The 22,881-nt window shown below is 42.4% G+C and overlaps 1 protein-coding gene across 3 annotated transcripts in view; it reads right to left on the bottom strand.

Moving 5' to 3' along the window:
- The window catches only part of CFAP20DC (CFAP20 domain containing), a 248,538-nt gene that overhangs the window by 160,010 nt on the left and 65,647 nt on the right, over positions 1 to 22,881 (bottom strand). For all 3 annotated transcript variants that reach the window (XM_054975347.1, XM_054975348.1, XM_054975349.1), the window contains one exon: positions 10,117 to 10,231. In XM_054975347.1, the coding sequence (XP_054831322.1) occupies positions 10,117 to 10,231 (115 nt within the window). The remainder of the gene's footprint in view (positions 1 to 10,116; positions 10,232 to 22,881) is intronic.

The raw sequence follows: 22,881 nt of genomic DNA, 5'->3' as shown, positions 1-22,881 counted from the left end.
GATTCCCCTGCCACCTGGAAGTGAGTGTGCCCTGGCAGCCCCTGAGCTGGGCACGCACCTCCATCACTCACTCCAAGATTCCATATGGGAATCCCCTTTAATGGAGCAAAGTGAGGACAGGGGCAGCAGCTGCTTAAATGCAAAGCTGCTGGACCAGAGGGAAAACTGCCTCCCTGAGGTCTGGCAGCAAGCGCCCCCCCCCCCCGGCCACTGCTGATTGGGCAGCTGGAATTTGAATTCATTGGCTGCCGGCTCGCTTGAGGAATGCTGGGTGAGCCAACATGGCGGCCGCCATGCTCCGTCTCGCCTCCCCGTCCGCGGCAGCAAACCGCCCGCCCGGTAAATTGGCCATTTGCGCTTCATGTTAAACATAATTGTACTGCAATCCTTATAGTGACCAGTAGGAGCTACCAGTAGGAGAGCATGCTAACAATGCATGAGCACATGCACACAGTATACTGGAGAGATGTTGCTAGTCTTACTGGAACACCTTTCACTTTCTTTGATTAGACCCCACAAATTTGCTAGCAGTTATCATGAAATTGCATTAGAACGAATTCTTCTCCCTACTGCCCCTAATTGGAAGATGATCGGAACAGAACCCACTCAATACAAATCCCATGAATCTTCCGTCTGAAGTTTGTGTGTGTGTGTACATATGTGCACAAACATGTACTCAAAGCCCTACACTTCTTCAGTGCCTGCAAGAGACCACAGACACCAGATTTTTTTTCTTTTTTAGTACCCTCAGCACATACTACTATGTTACAGGGAACAAGGTAAAAGCACATCCAATTATTTACTAAGGTGCTTCACTGTCTGCCAAGCACAGACACTGGAGGGGGAATATTTGGGGGCCTGTAAGCATATATTTCTGCAGTTCAGGGATCATTTGAAAAGCCCACCAAGGTTGTCAGTAAGATTTTCAAACGTGCTACGCAGATAGATTAACAAATGTGAAATTGTTTAAATATGTCATTGGGAAGACATCTACATGAACTTTGCAACACTATATTAAAAATGCATCATATTAGAGAATCCAACTGCATTGTATTTAAGCCTCTTATTGAAGATTTTTGTGCACTTTTCCAGTGGTCCTGGCATCACCGAAACACCTATTGATGGAGTTAAATCACAGCGGAATCCAAGCAATGCACATGGAATGGAGCAAAACCAGGACAGAATGGGGAAGTCTGCCCATTCCTAAATTCCATCTGGAATTTCACTTCAGGCAAATTCTAGCCTTATAAAAGTCTAGCACCTCAGGTAACAAGATGAAACAGAATTGTACTTACCTGTTACTGTTGTTCATCGAGTGGCATTCTGTGCAGGCATACATTGGGCACTGTGCATGCGCAGGCCAGACACAGAGATGGAAGTTCCAAAACTTTCCAGTGCCTTCTGTACTATGAAGAGTACTCCCCCAGCCTTTGGCTTGCACTGGATCCTTCCCACAAAAGTCAGCATGTGACCAAGGGAGGGGAACACTCCTTCTGTCAGTCCCCCCTTGACTGCCATGGAGCACTGAACAATGCATACAGCCAAGATCCCACAATACGGAAAGGAGGGAGAGATGTGTGTGTATGAAAAACAGTTACAGGTAAGTGCAACCCTGTTTTCATTTTTGTGGCTTCTGTGCAGTCCCTCATTGGAAACTTGCAAGCTCACTTATCCTGGAGGTGGGTGTGGGGTCATTACCAGAAGAGACTGCAGAACAGCCTTGCCAACCACTGCATCCTGCCCCAAATTTACATCCACATAGTAGTAGTGATTGATAAAAGTGGACCACATAGCTGCTTCCGCAGATGTCAGATAAAGACACTCTTCTAAGGAGAGCAGTTGAAAATGCTTGAATCCTAGTGGAATGTGCCGTGACTGGTACCGGGCAAGGAATCTGATCCAATGAATAGGAATACTGAATAGCTGACACCCAATGAGAAAGGGATTGTATGGAAACTGCATAATCCATTCTAGGACCACTAAAAGAGACAAAGAGATGTTGGTCTTTGAGGAAGTCCTTCTTATGGTGTATATAAAACTAATACACATCTAACATCTAAAGTGTTGAAATGTAAGCTCTGCTGGTGAAGAGGATGCGTGAAATAAAACTGTAAAAACAATATTTTGAGAAAGATGAAAGTTGTAGTCCACTTGGGAAGAAAGTCTAAACTTTCATTCTAAACAAAGGACCACTTTGTCCCCATTAAACTTAGTGAATGGTGAGGGGTCCCAGTGCAAGGCACATAGCTCTCCCATCCTACATGCTGACAAGATAGCAACTAAAAAGGCTGTTTTAAAGGAGAAGGAAGACAAATCACAATTTGCCATAGGTTAAAATGGTTTCTGCATTAAACTAGAAACCAGAGACTCCACTGTGGAACTAGTGGAGAGAAAGGGGCATAGAGGTTAAACAAACCCTTGAAGAATCTTTTTGATAAGTAGGAAAAACAGTTGAGCTGTCAATGAAGTCATGAGATGCTGAAATCCCTTGGACTTGTGCCAGTTTTGGTGGAAAGGAGCTGGTGTCAGCTGAGGGGTGGGGGAGTGCTCCTTACACTATAAAAAATGCTGGAAGGCTTTGGTACTTTCATCTTTCAGGCTAGCCTGCTCATGAACAGTCCCCAATGTGGGACTGTGCAAGAGCCATAAAGATGAACAACAACTGTACTAGGAATGACACTGGCAACCTACACTCACAAATAAAGGACAAATCTATCAACATTCTAGACAGAAAATGAACTAGATCAAGCCTGTCGATCTTGTGGCACATTAACCAAGTACTGTGCTTGATAAAACCTCCTGTATTTGTGCCCCAAGCAAGCAGCAAAAACAGGTGGCTTATCAAGCCAGTCACAGTACATGGCTGGTGGGTTGCATGCAGACCGGAGCTGCAGTCTTGACAGCTCTGCAATAGGTGATATAGAAGATAAAGCCATAAGAAGCGCAAGTATCTTCAGTACAGTGAGATATTGATCTGAATAATTCAGAGCATACTGTAACAGAGATGTATAGAGAAATGAGCCATCATAATCGCATAGAGAGTTTTTGCCTTGGTACTATTTGAGCATATACAAGTTTTTAATCTATATGGGAGAAGGGCTTAGCTATATACATGTTTTGCTGGATGGCAGCCTCAACAATTGGTCTGTAACTGCCCCTAGCTTAAAGTTTCAACAAGTATCCTATAACGTAATCCAGTAAGCAGGTTTCAGATGACTCACCTCAGATCTCACAGCTCAGGTGCGCTCTTGCGCCCCTAGCGGGGATGAGAGACGAGTCCTCAGAACCAGCTTGCCCAGGAGGCCGGCGCAGCAGCAGCACGCTTCTTGCTCCCCTCTCCTGTTCTCCAGTCATGTGGTTCAGCCCGTAGGGGCTGAATCCAGTGGCGACCAGCCGCAGGATCTGCCTGACTGCCAGCTCTGCTCTCTCCCCGCTACAGCCCCCCCCTCCAGTCTGACCCAGATTGGGGCATACCAGGTGTCTGGGAAGCACAGCAGCACCTGGCTACCTCCTTCTCTCCCTGCTCCCAGCACCTCCAGCCTGCCCGCCCAGTCCAACCCAGATCAGGGGGCACCAGGTGGCTGGGAGGTGCACCAGCCCAGCTGCCTCTTTCCATTCCCCCTCCTTGCGCCTCTAGCCCGCCCACCCAGTCCAACCCGACCGGGGCATACCAGGTGGCTGGAAGGCAAAGCAGCTCGGCTGCCTCTTTCCCTCCCTCCCCTCCTCTCCCCTCCCCGCGCCTCCAGCCCACCTACCCAGTCCAACCCCGATTGGACCGCACTGGGTGGCTGGGAGGTGCAGCAGCACCCAGCTGCCTCCTTCTCTCCCTCCTCCCTGCGCCTTCAGCCCATCCGCCCAGCCCAACCCAGATTGGGGAACACCATGTGGCTGGGAGGCGCAGTAGCGCCCAGCTACCTCCTTCTCTCCCCCCTTCCTGTGCCTCCAGCCCACCCACCCAGTCCAACCCAGATTGGGGCACACTGGGTGGTTGAGAGGTGCAGCAGCTTCCTTCCCTCCCCCCTCCCCATGCCTCCAGCCCACCTGCCATCACAGTGCTGAGGAGGCAGCAGTGCCATTTCCAACCATCCTGCCCTCCCCCCATTGGGGCGCTGGGGAGGGGGTAATGCCTGCCTGGCTTCCCTGTCCTCCTCACCTGATCAGGGCAGAGGGGGGGGTAATGCCTGGCTTTACTCTGCCCTTTCTAGAGCCCACTGTATTGTTTCCACACAACGGGCTTTGTTCCTAGTTTCACATTAAAAACTTCATTGTCTTCAGGTCTGAGCTGCCTGTGAGTATGATGGTTAATTATAAAATAGCAAAAAGTCCTGTGTATCACATCTTCCACATGGTCCTGCACTCCTCTTATTTTCTCTTCCTGTGTGTCCACTCCTGCTTGAAGCCATTAGCTAATCTACTGTCACTCACAGTGAGCCTATGTAAGCAAGGGAATCATGGCCCCTCAGGCTACCATTGGCTTAGTTCCTCTGAAGCCTTTGCCCAGGCAGCTCAGGGTATCTTTTTTTTTAATACATATGCTGTCTCTTCAATCATCAGGCTCCCCTGAGACAGCGAATAATGGTAGAAAAATTAATATTTATTTAAAATTATTAAGATTAACAAATTATTAAAATTTTAAAAATTAAAATCTCATTTTATGCCTTAGAACCTAATGTGAAATTAATGCCAGTGATTAAAAAGGTGCACAACATATATTTGAATGATGTATGAACATATTGTTGAGTGGTGGTTTCAGAATCTTACAGAAAGAGACAAGGAACATTTATACTAAGTGTTCAGGGGCAAAGAGTATGAAATCCTTATTGGAGCACACACCTTCTGGGCAGTGGTTGGGGAAGGGCCGACAACCTCTGTCTGTTGAGTAGTGTTCTCTGGAAAAGGCAGCATTTCTGACAGTCAGCCAAGTCATGAATGGTTGTCAAGGGGTGTAGCTCTTGAGAATATTACCTTAACAACCCCATCAAACCTGGTGAGTTGTGTGGGACTATAAGCAGCCTGATGATATTTGAGGGTGGGCTGAAGTTGTCAAAGGACAACAGTGCTCTGAATCTTGGCTCCACTAACAAGAATAGGAAGAACTGGATGGCTGGTGAAACTCCTTCCCCTACAATCCTGAGGTCAGGAGAAGGCTGCAGGGCAGCAGGGGCATGCAACCTTATGGGGAAGCCCAAAGGTAGACAAAATGGAAGAGGCCATAACCACAAACAAAGGATAGCTGTATAATGAATGTAATGAAATATATGGATTGAGGGACAATCCACTCCTACAGAAATCTAGGCAAAACTATCAGCATAGGCAAGAAAGGGAGATGACCACGACTGTGTACCTTTTGCAATTCCATGCAGAAACAGAAAAAAGGCAGAATTTTGTATGGGGCACCATATTTAGCATTTTGAGAATCTTAAACTCTCCTTTATAAAAAAGCATGTAGCCTTACAGACCATGACACGGACCAAACTACATGGACATTCTGGTGAAATCTTCAAAGCCACAGGATTTTCAATTGTTAGAAGGTTTTAGTTCCCTTTATAACTCCTTATTAAGAACAGTACTTATTCATAAAAGCATATTCCAGGGAGAGGAGTGTAGAAGTTTTCCTGATTTTAAGTACAGAATTAGCTATCATTATATTTAGTTCTTTTGTCTAGCATTCTGCCTCTAGTGATCTGTTTTCTGATTGTTTCCCAGTTATCTGTGTCTTATTAGGATTTATGTTTAGGCATTAAAGATCTGTTCTCTAAATGATCTTGAGTGCAAACTGATTGCTTAGTCTCACTCATGTAGCTCAGCCAGGTGATGAAGGCTCAGCATCAGCTGAGCAACAAAGTGTGTGTGTGTGGGGGGGGGGGGAGACAGCACATGCCGTCATCTCTCTCACACATACACACACAACTTTTTAGTCCACAACTTAGGACACTCAGTTTGGTGTAGAGTGGCAGGACTCTAATCTGGAGAACCGGTTTTGATTCCCCACTCCTCTGCTTGAAGCCAGCTGAGTGATCTTGGGTCAGTCACAGCTTCTTGGAGCTCTCTCAGCCACACTCACCTAAAAGGGTGATTGTCGTAAGGATAATAATAACACACTTTGTAAACCGCTCTGAGTGTGGCATTAAGTTTTCCTGAAGGGTGTTACATAAATCACATGTTATTGTTATTATTAACAAGAAATGTGTTACTGAGCCATGCTATCTCTAAGGAAGTTACTCTGCATTGAAAAGCTACACAAGCAAACCAAGCCAAGGATACAGAATTCACCTTTCATGTCCACTGTTATAGAAGCAGTCTGCAGGACACTGTTACACTGAACATAGTATACTGACCAAATACATGTCTTCCAAAAATGCCCACTTTGCTCTTTATAGGGGCTGATTTGGGAGATGTTTCCTGTAGGAAGTGCTTGTGCTCATTCCCATGTGGTTTTTGGAACCCGTTAACAGAAGCAGTAGGGAAGCAGAAATAGCAGAGTTGCTCCTCCTGGTGCAGTTTCTTCGCCGATTCAAAGTCAATAGGCAGAGACAAAAGACTTCTCTATCCCATGCAACCCATGGGATTGTTCCTCACAGCTACAACAAAGGTAAATGGTGGAACCAATGCTATTCATCCCTCATGTAAATGTCTTTACTGTTAAAAACAATCTGAGCATTCTTCAGATGTATTCTTTCTCTATATCTCATTGTGATGTCTGGGATCAAAATGAGAGCATCTTCTTACCAATAACAGACTTATGATAGGCTGGATAGTAAGACAACACACAGAGAAAGAGATTCTAAGACGATGTTCTACAATTGTGGGACTGTAATCCAAAAACTGGTTCTCCTCTGGCAACTTGTTAATGTGAATATATAATGTGGTTCCAGTACAACACTTATATACCCTTGTGTGCAAGGAGATGGTAGTAGCAAAGTGCTAAATTACCACTGAGGCATAAAATGTGCCATTACTGTGGGAATAATCTATGATTTGATCCACAAACTAGGAATCTAGAAAATGCATTCTTTAATTCTGCTAAACTCATCTCTAAGCTCACTACTAATATTATTAAACTCACCATAATTTGCTGAAGAACATAAGCCATTTCTAAAAATAGCTATATGGGAAAATCTGAAAAGGTTAGCCTCATTCCATCTGGCTTCAGCAGCAGAATCATTTTAAATGGCATCACATTACACTTGGAAAACATACTGATAAACATAAAGAATAAAAGCACAAGAAAAACAGTGTATACACTGAACCCAAGAAATACCAATACTGGTACAATGTGTTTATGAAACTGCATAGTTCTAGTTGTGCTTAATGCTAATATTTAAATGAGAACTGAACGTTAAAGGGGAAGCAACAATCATTGTTATTAACCACTAATGTATTAACTTCAAGTAGGATAAAGTGGGTCATTTATTGGACTTGCCATCTCTGCAGAGGTGTCAAGCATTCCTGGCATGTTCTGAGGAATCTGTGTGCATAATTTGACTCATTCAACATGCACAAGATTATTTACAACCAATTTATAATTTGTTTCATGACAGAGAAGCTTTCCTGAACTTCCTTGCATCTTCATATTGAACAACTGATATTTTTATGTAATTAAGCCATTAAAATAATAACCCATTAAAGTGATGTACTAAAACAGTATATTCAGAAACATTGGAGAAGGGGAGGTAAAAACCTCAACAGGCCATAGCTAGATGCCCTGGGAAGGGCCACGGTCAGTGGCAGAGCAGATGCTTTGCACACAGAAGGCACTGGCTCCAAATACAGCTATCTCCATTTAAATGAGGCCTAAGAAAGGCCTCTGCTTAAAGTGTGTTAGAGTAGACTATGCTGAAGCAGAACTCAGAGGAAGCAGTATAAAAATGCCATATATAAATAAATATGCGAGGCTAGGTGGATCAGTAGTCCAAATCTATTTAAGGCAGCTTCACTTTTCATATGACAACAATGTTGGTCAGTTTCAAATCAGTTCATGGAGCTCAACTCAAGTTTGATCCAAGTAGGGTAAGAAAAACTGGACCTACCTTTTAACAAACAAAAACTATTTTAAAGAGTCCTACTCTTGCACTAGGTGAGAATAAATATCCATGAAATGATTTCTTGTCACAATACACCCTTCTAGCTGAAGATCATATTTTGATTGAATTTAATTTATGATACATTAAGGAATACTTTAATCTTGAAACACTGGTGTTAACTTGACACTATCACCACCTAAACAGAAATGAGGCAAATATTTATCGCAATGATCTTGATTTAACTGCTACTACAGTGGTAGAGCTGCCTAACACAAATTTTTAAAGCCACGTTTGCCATAAAGCCGGAAACTAAAATGAAGTTGTAATATTAACATAACTGCTGTCTAACAACATGTAAGAAATCCCTAGAAAAGTTTATAGGTCTCTTTGAAAAAAGCTTTGATAGTAACATGTAAGTTATGCATATTATGAGATTCCAAGACTATTTTCTTAGCCTCTTCCTTGGAAGATTCTTATTTTAATATGAAGTCAATGGCCCCAAACCAATTTTAGTCATGCTGGAAAAAGATACTTCACATTACTAGCAGCACGTGGTGGTAGGGAATGAGCATTCTAATTTACATTGCAATGCAAAAAGGCAAACTCAAACCCAGAAAAACACAAAATGCAGACAGAAATTTGCACCAGATGTATAACCAATACTTGATATGCATGAAAGTAAAAGCTGCTGTGTAAGCAGATATCTCTTGTTGGATTGTGGCATATGCCTCTTTATCATGGGAGTACCTTTTACAGCAGCACGTACAGTCTCACCTGGAAAATCTTATGAACTGTAGGGATAAAGTTACACATCTTAATATACAGAGCTAACTTTGCATATCATTTACATGAACATGGTGAATGCCACAGCTGAAAGACATATTCTCTAGACTATTTTAATTTCACACATTTTAATTATTCCATTTGTGCCCCACCTGTTCTCCCCAATGGGGACCCAAAGCAGCTTACAACATTCTCCTCTCCTCAATTGTATCCTCACAATAACCCTGTGAGGTAGGTTAGGCTGAGAGAGTATGACCAGCCCAAAGTCACCCAGCGAGCTTCCATGGCACAGTGGAGATTCAAACCTGGGTCTCCCAGATCCTAGGTTGACACTCTTAACTACTATACCACGCTGGCACACAGAAAAACTTTTAGATGCTTTTCTTATCTAAATGTTCCTGAGAACTATCAGGTATGTTTACGTTCCTTTCTAGATACTAAAAAACCCCACTTCGGGATCATTCCACTATTCTGGATCAAGTGGAATTTCTTCCTATCAGAGGCTTGCCTGGTGCCGACATTGTAATCCTTTAGGTGCCAGGAGAAAATTCCCATTTTTTTCCAGAGACTTGTAACTGCCCATTTATGAGAATATTTTCAACTAAAGCCCTTCATACCTATTGATTTATTTTACATCGGTTGTTACTACTTATGGTTCTACTCTTATGCAGCATTTTTAATCAATGTGTTTAATTTTAGCTGAGCTTTAACTATTTATTTGCCCAATTGCTTTTATGGTTTGTATCTGATTTTTACATTTATCTGCTTATACTGCATTTAATCTGTTCTGTGTTGACTGGTTTTATAATGCTGGCTCTCTTTTTATTGCAACTTTATGTCAATATGCCAGTTTTGGATGTAAAGTGCAGGGTATAATTTTTAAAAATAAGTTAAGCATGACTGATGCAACATCCTGCCTTTTCATAAGGCATGATAAGGTAACATGCATGTAGGCATTGTGGTCTTGTATTTCTCTTGATTCACAGAGGTGGTATGGGGTGGCAGAGGCAAAACAGAATGGCAAAGTCCTTGGGAAGAATTCATGCTGTATCATTCACTTTCTCCAAGTGCTATCCATATTTGGAGCGCACAAAGAACAAGTTGAAAATACTGAGACCAACAGTACAGGTCTTTGACCTGACAAAGCTCGCTTATATGCACATGTACACAATTATTCCAGATTACCACTTTGAAACAGACAGAAAGTCAACTAATTATATTCAAGGGGTAACAGGGTCTTAAAGAAAAAGTGTTATAATGCAAAAGAACTATACACTGGTATTTTAAGCAAGGAAAGAAAGATACCTACAGTTTTGCGCTTGATCATAAAGAGAGGAATTTTTGCATGCAGAGGAGTTACAGACAATTCCTTGTGGACCGTTGATAAATACAATCTTCTTTTAATGTTTCCTAAATCAGTTATCCTGTAAAAGAGAAAGGTAAGAGTGGGAAGGAATAGAGATAGATCTCCATCAGTTCAATAACCACTATCTTTGGGCAACCACAAAAAGCTATCATTCATAAGCAGAACCTTTATATCAAGGACAGCAAATGGAGAATTTAAGTATTACCCCCTTTACAAGATAAGTAATGAGATTTCTCTCTCAAATTCAAAGTTAGTGGCTACAAGACTGAATATATAAAATCACTTTACATGCTAATTTTATTGCAATGCTCTGGTCTCCTCAGTAGATTTCCATAGCACTTCAACCTAAGAAAGAATTCAATTTGTATGAACTGAGAAGCCACTAGCCTTTAATAATCATGCTTCTTTCAGCCCTTTAAGCTTGTGTTATCTTGGGACACACTGTCAACCTGCTAAATAGGAAACCATTATAGACTTTCTTTTTCTAAAAATGCACCTGCCATTTCATATGGGCCCTTTGTCTGCTCAAAGATAGGCACAAAACATTGTATGTCAGCTTCACTTCCTGAGCACATATCTCCAAACCTGAATTAATAACACACAAGTTTATTGCTAACTGTTCAGATTGTTTCTCTGGTGACACCAAGGACACTGGATCACAGCATCACTAATAGATTTAGACCACAGCCATGATCATCTTAGCCTCAGACTGATAAAGAGGCTCTGTTGTATGTTCCGCTTCCTTCTAATTTCCTAGAATGTTCAAACTGGCTTAATTTCTCTCTAGATTTCTCCCAATAGAAAATGGCTTACTATAATGAAAAACTGCATTTTTAGACCTGGAAACTGACTCAGTTTCTGTTTTATTGATCTATTTCAAGAAGACTTACAACTCACTGTCCTCTCCTTCAGGAGAAAATCTGAATACATTCTTATAAACAAACTTGAGCTAAAAAATGTGGGGTACCTCCAGTTACATCCAGTTGTTTTAATAGGAGACCTGACTTGGGAGCAAGGAACATGTGCATGAATTAACTCCCTCCACTAAAATGAATGGGAAGCTATGGCTGTTACAAGCAGGGAATCTTTGCAGACACCAGACTCCCCCCCCCCTTTTAAATGACAAATAATTGCAATACAGTCTTTATCTGGTACCAGTGGCATCACTTCCTCATCTTCCTGAACGTGTCCTCTTACTTTATCTAACTGGAAAATTAGATACCTAAACTGATGATGCTGCAGTACTGCAGCCCAAGCTCTGCTCACGACCTGAGTTCGATCCTGGCAGAAGCCAGGTTCAGGTAGCCAGCTCAAGGTTGACACAGCCTTCCATCCTTCCAAGGTCGGTAAAATGAGTACCCAGTTTCCTGGGGGTAAAGTGTAGATGACTGGGGAAGGCAATGGCAAACCAACCTGTAAAAAGTCTGCCAAGAAAACATTGTGATGCGACGTCCCCCCATGGGTCAGTAATGACTTGGTGCTTTACCTTAATCATGAAGTATGATTAATACACTGAATTATTTAAGAATGTCACAAGATTTTCATCATATGGACCTGCATATACATCTTCTGTCTTTTCTTCTAATTTCTTATTTGCCAGCTGTGCCTTGTAAGACATCTCTACACAGATTTATAGAATGACACTTTGCCGTTTTATATGATGCAAGTTTACCGAGCTGCTGAATTCAATGGGACCTATTCCCACATAAATATGCAGAGAGATGTAACCTTATGGGGCCAGTAATTCAGTTTAAGAAGAATACTGAACTGAGCACTACACTTACTGCACCCTTTAAATCTTTAGAATACAGAAGCAAGGCTTGTTATCTGTGATGATATGGACTCTTTCATTAAGCATGCAGGGATCTTGCTTACCAAATGAGATGAATGGTAGTTGATGGGAAATTTATTCTTAATATTTTGAAGTGAAAAAAGCATGACTTTTACATTAAACTTTTCAAAACACAAAACAACTACACAGTTCTTGGCACATCAGGAAATATTTGAAAAGCTCTACAGGAGTTAATGTATTTTTATTATGTTTATGCTGGAGTCTTCATATCTAAGGGGTCAGACATGTGATAGAAAAATAATGAGACTACGTTGAGAAAGAATGAGGCAGTCAACAGGAAAAATCAACCTCATTTATAATAATATTCTTCTGATCAGCAGGTGCATAACTCTTCCAGCTATGGTCATTAGCTACATTCATTTCACACTTAACATCTACATTTGCAAAACATTTTGCACCAAAATTACTTTTCAGTACAATTTTCAATTCAATGTTCAATTCTATTTCATAGCTTCAGCTTTGATTGACTATTTTCCTCATGATAGCTACTGAAGCAAGAACAAGAGTTAAAATGGCAGCATCTACCCAGGAGTACAGAGAGAGTCATTGACTCAGATTACCTATTCACTTTCCTTTTATACGTATGACAATTTGCAGCACTTCTAAGCTTAAAGTAAACTCAGACTTCAAAAAGTAGCAGTATTAGGCTGTGGATTAATAGTTTATCGGGCTTCTATGTTCTCCAAAACCAGGGCTTTTTTTCAGCAGGAACGTGGTGGAATGGACTTCCAGAACCGCTTGAAAATGGTCACATGGCTGGTGGCCCCACCCCCTGATCTCCAGACAGAGGGGAGATTAGATTGCTGTCCGTGGCGCTGACAGCAATCTAAAATCCCCTCTGTCTGGAGATCAGGGGGTGGGGCCACCAGCCATGTGACCATTTTCTTCAAGGGCAACCTACTGAGTTCCACCACCTCTTTTCCCAGAAAAAAAAACCCTGTCCAAAACTATTTTCCTTCCATTGTAAAATATTCAGCACATGCAATGACCATAATGCAGATGATCCACTTTTGCTAATGTTGTTGTGTAAAGCATTGTAAATCTGCAAAAACACATTTTTGCATTCTGGTAAATGGATCCAGAAAATAAAGGTCAGCAAAGGGCAAGAAAAGAAATGACTGAATACAAACAGGGGTGGGGTGTCTGGAAATCATATGCCTACAGTTGATCATGGACAACAGACTGCTGGAGTCCATTTTTGTGGGTAAGCATCTTTGGGTTTAGTTTTACTTTTCTCTATCCTGCCTGTTGGCATCAAATCACCATTAAAAATAAATTTCAAGTCTGCATGGTTTCACACAAATATATAATACCTGCTAAACATATATAATTTATTTAATTTTACCCTCATCTTTGGATATAGAATCACCAGTAGTAGTGATTCTGAGGCCCTGGGCAAAAGCCCAGAATGGAGTCCCCAAAATCACTACTACCCCTGCCAGGGTTGAGCAAGGGGCAGCCCTTGCCCCGTGTAAGACTGGTAGGAGCTATCACCGGAAGTTGGCTGTCAGAGCCCTGGATGGGGCAGATGCAAATGGCAGCAGCAGGAGCCTACTCTTATTTTCCCTTCTCCCCCCGCCCCCCGCCCACCTCCGTTGGGGGTGCAGGGCTGTGGACAGTCATTCTCCCCATAGGGTCCAGGGCAGCTGCCCCTCTTGCACATTGGTTAAAACCATCCCTGAGAAGAACTGCCAGGGTGTCCATACAAGCGGGATTTCATCTTTCACTTCAATGGCAGGAGCAACTTTGTATTCACAATGGAGACCGCACAAAATGAAATTAAACTGCTCAAATCATCGCAAACTCTTTTTAAAAAAACCTGTTGTCAACACTATCTCTAGAAGAGATCCTTCCATTCCATGCTTTGAAAAGTCTCCTTCTGGACCACTATCACCATTCTGACTCATCCGAGTTCCTCACCTACCACACACACTTCTTTTGAAACAGTTCCCTGGACACTCTTCTTATACACATACCATTGACCATCCAATTTCCTACATATTAAACCCCCCCACCCTCATGGATTATGTGGTGGACTGGATGTCAAAATTCTACTACCCTATATGTACAGCTATCATTGCTGTGTTCTATTCTTTGGAGCCCCAAATGTCTTATGCCTGTTGGAAAAAACTATCACAACCATACCTTTTAAAAATTATACATATTCAGGAAACAATATAAAGCCTTCCTCCCTTTCAGCAAGGCATCATAATTAAATTTTATTACTGACACTGTATTTATTTTGTTTCATTTAGCCTACTTTTAAGTATAGCCTAGGGTTTTTTAAAAGAAATTGTTATGGTAATGGATGTTAATGTGTTATATTACTGAAATGATACAGTCTAGCTTTGCAAACCACCCTGAACATTTTGATAATATGAATTATAATTTAAACAGGCCAAATTAGGGCTCTTCAATGCAAACGTAGAACTTCCATGCAACCATGCTTCCCCACAAACTAGAGTGGCAAGGACAGTTCTTCTGAACACTTAAGCGGCACACACATATAGTTGTTGGTATCATACAAGTCAACTGGGACAGTGCCTTAGGACTGGAGTGTCATCTCCCTGCTCTCACCCTCCCCCACCGTTGCTTACCTGGCCGATAGGGGGGTGCGCTTCCTGGGACGCTCCTGGGTGGCGCAGCATGCTCTTGCACCCACAGTGGGCCCAATTCAGGCCGAGTTGCACCCTGCAGCGGGCCAATACGGCCCCCTGGTGAACGCAGGCATGCTCCCAGGCCACCCTTTGACCAGTACGATGGCATCACTTCCCAGAAGTGATGTCATCATGCAAGCCAGGGAGGGCACGCATAGCGCATACAAAAAGAAACACAAGGACACAGAAAGGTAGGTGCCAGGCTTCCCGCTGGGGGAGTTGGGAGACCTGGCAACCCTACAGTGCCTCTTCACACAAATAAGCTCCATGTGCATGGCAGAGCTCCCATGCTTATAAAAGAAAATCAAGCTGAGTGTATTCATATCAGGCCTTGTGAGGTTTTCACTTTCTTTTCAGTGATGACCCAAAGTGGCTTACATCATTCTCCTTTCCTCCATTTTAGCCTTACATTTTACCCCTGTGAAGTAGATTAGGCTGAGAGTATGTGACTGGCCTAAGGTCACCCTGGAAGCTTCCATGGCAGAGTGGGATTTGAACCTGGGTCTCCCAGATCCTAGTGCAACAATCTAATCACTCTTTTGTTACCAAAGTTGTTCCAACACCATCTCCTTCCCGCCCGCCCCCTCCTCACGACACCATGACCCTTGGTGGGAAAGGGGTGTGTGGGGAGAAAACCCCTGCCAGGCCAAGCGTCTCTGGCACCGAAGCAGCGCGAATCCTGCCCTCCAGCCTCCCCGAGGCGTGAGACACCACAGTCCGCGCCAACCACTTTCTCCTCACCGACGGGGCTCTAGCCTTCCGCCGCCCTGCCGGGGTTCGCGAGGGGCTCGGGAGCCTCCGTCCCATGTGCCGTGGTCAGTGCCGTGGTCAGACCACTCAGTCCTGACGGCTTGGATGGGGATACCACCTCCCCCCCTCGCAAGGGCAGTGAGCTCATTTATGCTCACCCGCAGAAACTTATGGGCCCGATTGGGTTCCAGAATGTTTTGTGGGATCCAGTGCTCCACGGGGGTTCATTAGATGAGCTGGTGGAGGACTGGCAGTGCCGGCTCTCTGAAGCCATCGACAAAATCGCCCCCTTTCGCCCTCTTTGCCCCCGCGCAAGACGGGCTCCCTGGTATACAGAATCAAAAAGAGTCAGAGGACTCTTTTTGATTTTGCTACTACAGACTAACGCGGCTAACTCCTCTGGTATACAGAGGAGCTCCGACAGAAGAAGCGGGAGCTAAGACAGCTTGAGCGAGTGTGACGATGATCTCGGGACGAAGAGGCAAGATCATCTTATAGGACGTTTATGAAAGCCTATGAAGTGGCAGTGAAGGCTGTGAAGAAAGAGTTTTATGCAGCTCCATCGCGTCAGCTAGCTCACGCCCGGCAAAATTGTTTAATGTGATTTGGTCATTGTTTGGTCACTGGCTCTCAGTAGCATCTAACAATAACATCTTACTGTGCTTAACATTTTTTCCTTCTACCCTGTAGCATTCTGTAAGGTCTCGTTCTTTTTTCTTTCTCCTTAACAAAAGCATAACATTCATTCAAAATTCTGAAAGAAGAAATAACCCACCCCAGTTCCTTTAAATTTATGCTTCCATTCTCCAGACTGAACCAATTAGTAGAGATTTGCTCCAGGTTCAGAAATTTTGTTTTCTGTTTAAAGAATTCTAAAAGTCATTTTACTTTTAAAAGTTGTGTTAATGTTTTTCCGCAATGGTACACAAAGCAATGTACAATATAATTAAAAATAATCAAGTTTGCTAATAAAATATCACCATATATCTAAATGTCAACTTGACCCCAACAATGGGGCCACCTAGGGATTGGTGTTGGGTGTTTCTTCAAATCTGGAGAAACTTGAAAAACAATCTAAAAATGGTGAAACTAGGGGGAGGGAGAAAGCAATATTTAGATGACATTTTGGATTGCTGTAGAAACCAAAACATGCCCCTGCCCCCATAGGAGAAATGGAGGCCAACAGCAAAGGATGGAAAAAATGAAAGAACACATAGGTTGCACAGGGAGGGGAAGAAGGCTAAAGGCTTTTTAGCTCCAAGCCATTCCCAATCAGCAGGCCACCAGGATCTTCAGGAAGTGTCCAGGAGATCTTCTGAAGGGTGTTTTGAGATCACAATGGATTTTTGGATTACTTTAGCACTATTTGAGGAGCTACATAACTGAAGATCCAAGAATAAGAAAAATATTGTGAGTCTAATAAAACTAACTCTGCTTTTGAAACTTTCATGCAGGACATTCCAACACGTTTTCAGTCGGTTTAAGCTATTTACTAAATCCAGGTTTACGGAATGATTATTTGTTTAGCCAAGTTTGGGGTATCTGTGCCAGCTGATTTAGGAAAATGTAACTCCACAAAATAGCTTTTAATTTGTTCAGTATAGGCAAGGTCCTATAATGAGTATAAATGGGCACAGTGTTCAGTTAATGAATCTCTTCCAGAACCCAGCTTATTTATAACCAAGAATGTGGCTATTTATGCTTCTAATTAATTTTGCTGGCTTCTCTTCTTTAGTTTATTGGCAGCTATCCATTTCATTTTTTCTTTCCATAAGGTTACCTGCTTCAGAAGGCAATCTGTCTCCTCAAGATTGCAAGAATGAGACAGGCAAAAAGTTTATTATTCCTTTTCCCTGTGCTAACACCATTGCATTTGTGGAAGAGTTCAGGAAATTATGCTAGTAATTCTTAGCTGGGATCATATGGTCCCTATAGAGGTGATGTACAAATTTTGGTGAGGGACTCAGAACTTTCAGGGGCAAATGGGGGCATTTGGGGACTTCAGACAGCCCTTTCTTCCTGCCTATAATGGCTTCAAACAGACAGCAGAACAGAGTTCATTTATACTACTCGCCCAACGCTGAGGATAAAATCCCAGATCCTGGATTTCTCCCTCAGCCCCTTAAATGTGGCACACAGTAAACACGGATCAATCTGATGGCTGACACAAGGGATTCGTTGAATGTGTGCATGAGATCTATATACAATATATATATCTTCAATTTATCTAAGAGAATAAAGTTGCCTTTTTGGTGGTGCTTTTTTTTAGCATTCTATTTTTTCTATTATAAGCTTATTCTCTTCCTCCAGAACCTTGGAATCCTCCCTATATCACAGGCCATTTGGGTTTGTTTTGGTGGTGGATCCAGTATTAACGGCCTCCCTAAAGAGTTGAGAAGACTGTCCACCTTCCATAAGGCATTTCAGTTAACTGAATAAGGAAGGTATTATTTTGAGGGAAAAGCTCCATGGCTGTGTATCTTCTTGTCTAATTGTCAGCTACCAGTGGGGTTAAGTTCTTTGTAACTAATCATTGTCAATGGGAAAGGCAGTATATACATATTTTAATAAATGAATTAGTGGGAGCACTTAATAATAATTATGCACACTTAAAGATTAAAGAACAGCTGACTTATGCTGAAGGTATTGTGATGCTGAAATGGTTCACTTAGCTGTAAATAGATTGTTTTTTAAAAATTGAAAAGTTGTTGAAGGACACAGGAGATAAAAACAGTGAAGTACTACGAACGTAATATGGAAAGAATACACAGTAGTCTCTTATTCATTTCAATTATTTTGAAAAGCTGTGCTAATAGGGTATCGAACAGCACAAAAACTTTATCCTTGAGAAATAAATGATATTAAACAACATCACAGAACACCTTATCCTCCCATGATTAAGATGAGGGCTGTTAAAGGGAATGGGGAATTTACCCCACCCCCCACTCCATTACACACAGCTTCACCAGCTGAAACAGATTCACTGAAACTATTACTGACTGTCAAGTGCAAAAAGCTGGGCGTCCCATCTTTCCTTTGCGATTAATAGCAGTGCAGGTAGAATCCAGTTTTGATCAGTAGAGCTACATGCAGAGGACGGGAGAGTTAACATCTTCTTTCTGCATAGCTTCAGCCTGAACCAAGATGATTATGGATTTTCCGGTGTCTCACCTAGCTTCACTCAAGGATTGCAATATCACTTACAGTGCAATCCTAAACTGCGTTACACCCCTTTAAGGCTAATGACTTTAGGATGTAACGCTGTTTAGGATTAGACATGGGCACGAACCAAAAAAACCCAAACCATGAGGTTCGTGGCTTTTCACGAACCAAGAACTACGAACTGACACGGAACTAGGGCCAGTTACGAACCAATTCGTGGGGTTTAAATGGCCCTTTCCGGCCACTTAACAGCGGCAGAGAAAGGGGTGTTTGACAGTTTAAAGGGCCCTTTCCTGCCATGCAAGCGACAGGTCCCTGGGGAAATGGCCATTTAAACTGCCCCTTTAAATACGACCCAACAAACCAGTAGACCAGTTTGTGGAAGTGAGCTTCCATGAACCACTGGTTCGCGAAGCACAAACCAGCCTGGTGCATGCGGTTTTTGGGGTCGTAATTAGATTTGTGCCCATCTTGATTTAGGATTACACTGTTAACCTATCAAATAGGATTCAACTAAAAGCTAGGGTTTTTTTGTTTGTCTACTTATTTTCATGAATGTTGTTTCAGCACCATTTTGTCCTTACACCTAATGCTTCTTGTTGCCATATTTTCTCATAGAATTGTAGAATTGTAGAATCATATACTTGGAAGGGGTATTACAAACCATCTAGTCCAACCCCATGCCCAATGCAGGAACAGCCATCCCCAACAAGTATTTGTGCAGCTGCTCCTTGAAGACTGTCAATGAGGGGGAACCCATCATATCCCTAGGCAGCTGATTCCACTGCTGAATTACTCTTAACGTGAAGAATCTTTTCCTAAAATCCAACGGATACCTTCCTTCTTGTAGTTTAAACCCACTGTTTTGAGTCCTATTCTCTGTTGCCAACAGCAACAGTACCCTTCCCTCCTCTAAGTGACAGCCTCCTAAATACATAAATAGAGCAATCATGTCTCCTCTCAACCTCTGCTTCTCTAAACTGAATATTCCCAGGTCCTTCAGTCTTTCCTTGTAGGGCTTGGTCTCCAGGCCCCTGATCGTACTGGTTGCTCTCCTCTGCACCTGTTCCAATTTGTCCAGATCCTTTTTGAAGTGAGGCCTCCAGAACTGCAGACAATACTCCAGGTGAGGCCTAACTAACATGGTATATAGTGGGATGACATCCTGTGATTTGGATGTTATGCCTCTGTTAATACACCCCATGATTACATTTGCCTTTTTTTTTACTGCTACATCACACTGAGTACTCATATTTAGCTTCCTATTCACCCACATCCCAAGATCTTGTCTAAATTGTGGTGAAGAACCATGTTGTTCTGAAGAAAGATTGGTGACCGCTGAAACCGGTACGTCCTTCCCTGTGACATTTTGGACAGGGTGGAGAACCAAGGCTGTCCTGGCCAGTAAGGGTGATTACAATAGCTGATGCCCTCTCCCTCATCATTTTGCTGAGTGGTAAAGTCATGAGAGGGAGAGGAAAAAAGGCATAGAATAGATTGTCTAACCAGGATATCTGAAAGGTTTCTCCTACTGACGACTTTCCCTTGCCCACTGGACCAATTCAAGGCATCTGCCAGAGTATTGTTTTCCCCAGCAATATGGATGGCTGTGAGGGAAACCTGATGTTGGATTGCCCATTCCCAAATCAGGGAGGACTCTCAGGAGAGGGACAGAGAGACTGTGTCCCCCAGCTTGTTCAGATAATGCATGGCAGTTGTGATGTCTGTGCATATCTGAACATTGTTGCCTCTGACAAGGTGGAGGAAGGCTTCCAGAGCAAACTGTATAGCCCTTAGTTCCCGAAGGCTGATGTATAACTTGGACTCATATTGAGACCAGAGGCCCTTCACCTGATTGTCTCCAGAGTAAGCCCCTCAACCCAACAGGGAGTTTATCTGTAAAGATAGAGAGGTGAATGGGGTCGGAACTTAACGTGGTCTCTACCATTAGGATCTGTTTGTCGTTCCACCATGACAGAGATCTGTGAATAATCCTTGGAACTGAGAACCGGTTGTATGGATTCTGGTAGTGTGGAAGAAATACTCTGACAAACCTATTTTGCAACAGCTGGAGCCAAAGTATGGCAAACGATACTATCAGTGTCAGAAAGGCTATAAAACCTAACAGTTTTTGGATTTCTCTTGTGCTTTGGTGTTTGAAAGAGCGCAACTTGTTCAGAGTGACTTGGAAATGACTCACTCTTTGGGCACAGTTATCTAGCCAGTTCTTCTTCTTTACCATTACTGTCCTGGGGCCCATTTAGCCTCATCATCACTTAATTTTTACAACATCATGCTATCATGAGTAATGTGATGATGTCATGCACACCATAAACAAAATAATATTAATCACCAAAATAAAAGGTACAAAGAGCAAATGAGGCAAAGAACAGTAAGGGCAAAGAGGAAAAGTATGCGCAAGAGCTGCTGGCAACAAAAAGTTTTTAAAAACACAATTACTTAGTGAGGTATTTTTCAGCATTCAATGTGATCATTTAGAGGTAGATACTGAAATTAGTAGCTAGTACTAGGGAACCTGCAAGGACTTGTGGGAGGTACCTTATATTCCCTTGTATTCCCTTCTCCACACAATATCGTCTTTCCAGCCTCCTGGCAACCCCCATAAGCTCACCTTTCCCTGCTTCCTTCTCTCCTTTCCACCCACCCACCAACCTACCTTTTATCTGCCCCAGGACATATAGCTATATTCAGCTATATTTTTATTTACTTCATTTATACATCACCTTTTACCAGAATGGGGACCCAAAGCAGCTTACGTTATTCTCCTCTTCTCCATTTTATCATCACAAATACTGTGAAGTAAGTTAGGCTGAGAGGCTCAAGGTCACCAGAGAGCAGTTATTCAAATCTGATCTCCCAGTTCCTAGTTGGAAACTCTAACCTCTGTACCAAACTGGCTTTTATGGCATGGCTGCTGTTGAACAGTAGCAAACAGCCAAGCCTTGGTGAGTCGTGTGAGTCATGTGGGTAGCAAGTTGTCTTGTGGTTACTGCCAGGCCTGGTCCCAGTAAGTTCACCCTTAAAGGCCAAAACAGCCCTCCATCTGCCTTTTGCTGACAGAAACCAAGGCTTGAAGGATGGCAATATTGTTGTGATTGTCTAGCAATGGCCATTTGTTCTTAAAACCACAGTTGCTGCTTCTATTATTTTGGATTTTTTAAATCCCCTAATGTATATATTTAAGATTTCAGATTTTTCTGCAAACCTGGGGCCTTTTTCAGGTTTGTAGAAAGATACATCATGTCTGTTCATGGTTCCAGGCTTGTGATTTAAGTATGCATAGATTTAGCTATGGTGAGAATTAGATATATTGGTTCTATGTAACCCTAACACAAAACACTGTTGCATGCAAAGTTAGGCCCCCTAGGAAACTTCTCAGCAGCCAGGATACTGCTGGTCTACAACAACATTACCATTAAGTGGGAGTAATGGCTTTGCAGTTAAGGAACATGTGTTTGCATGGTTTGAAAATGAGGGGCAGCAAGGAAGGCACAAGACAAATATAGTAAAATATATATGTAATATACAAGGTAACAAATTGCTTCTTGGAATAGTTATATGATTATCTCATTTTCAGTGCAATCCTAAACAGACTTAAACCCATCTAAAAACATTTACTTCAATGGGCACAGAAATGTGTAACTGCTTAGGAATGTACCTTTTATATTGTTACACACTGTATAAATGGTGAGTGGTGAGATGTTTCACTAGCAGGGCTTATCTGAGTTAGTTCCTGTTGGGTTAGAGAGAACACTGGAGATTTACAGTGCTTTTGTAATTAGTTGCCTCAACACACCCATCAGTGGACCATGTCCTAGCCATTATCCCTCAGTGAGGAAATATTCATAGTCATTAAGGAATATTGTAATTCTTTTGATATAGGGCTTGGCTCCAACTCCTTTAGTGCAAGCCCATTAGGACATACACAATCCATAAAAAAGGTAAACATAAGATTGCTTATACTGATTAGAAATTATGGACAAGGATAAAACTCATGGTGTCTGCCTGTTTGCCATCCCTATTGTAAACAGTATCCACTAAAGCTACAAATAACTCTTCATCAAACCCAATGCACTGTGGTCCTATTGCCTTAATTCCTGTCTTGGGTTTATAAAACTTTTCCTTGTTTTTCTCCCATTTTGATCGCCTGGGTCTCCCTGACCCTGATATACATACAAGCATATAACACACACAGTTTAATTACAGCATCTGTTTGGTTACAGCTTTTTTTTAACTGCTTGAATAACCCAAAATACAGAAGACAAA

The sequence above is a fragment of the Eublepharis macularius genome, chromosome 4 (assembly GCF_028583425.1).
Source record: "Eublepharis macularius isolate TG4126 chromosome 4, MPM_Emac_v1.0, whole genome shotgun sequence".
In the NCBI taxonomy this organism is placed as follows: Eukaryota; Metazoa; Chordata; class Lepidosauria; order Squamata; family Eublepharidae; genus Eublepharis; species Eublepharis macularius.
Note: the sequence above shows the minus strand (reverse complement) of the source record. Positions and strands in the feature narration are given on the sequence as shown.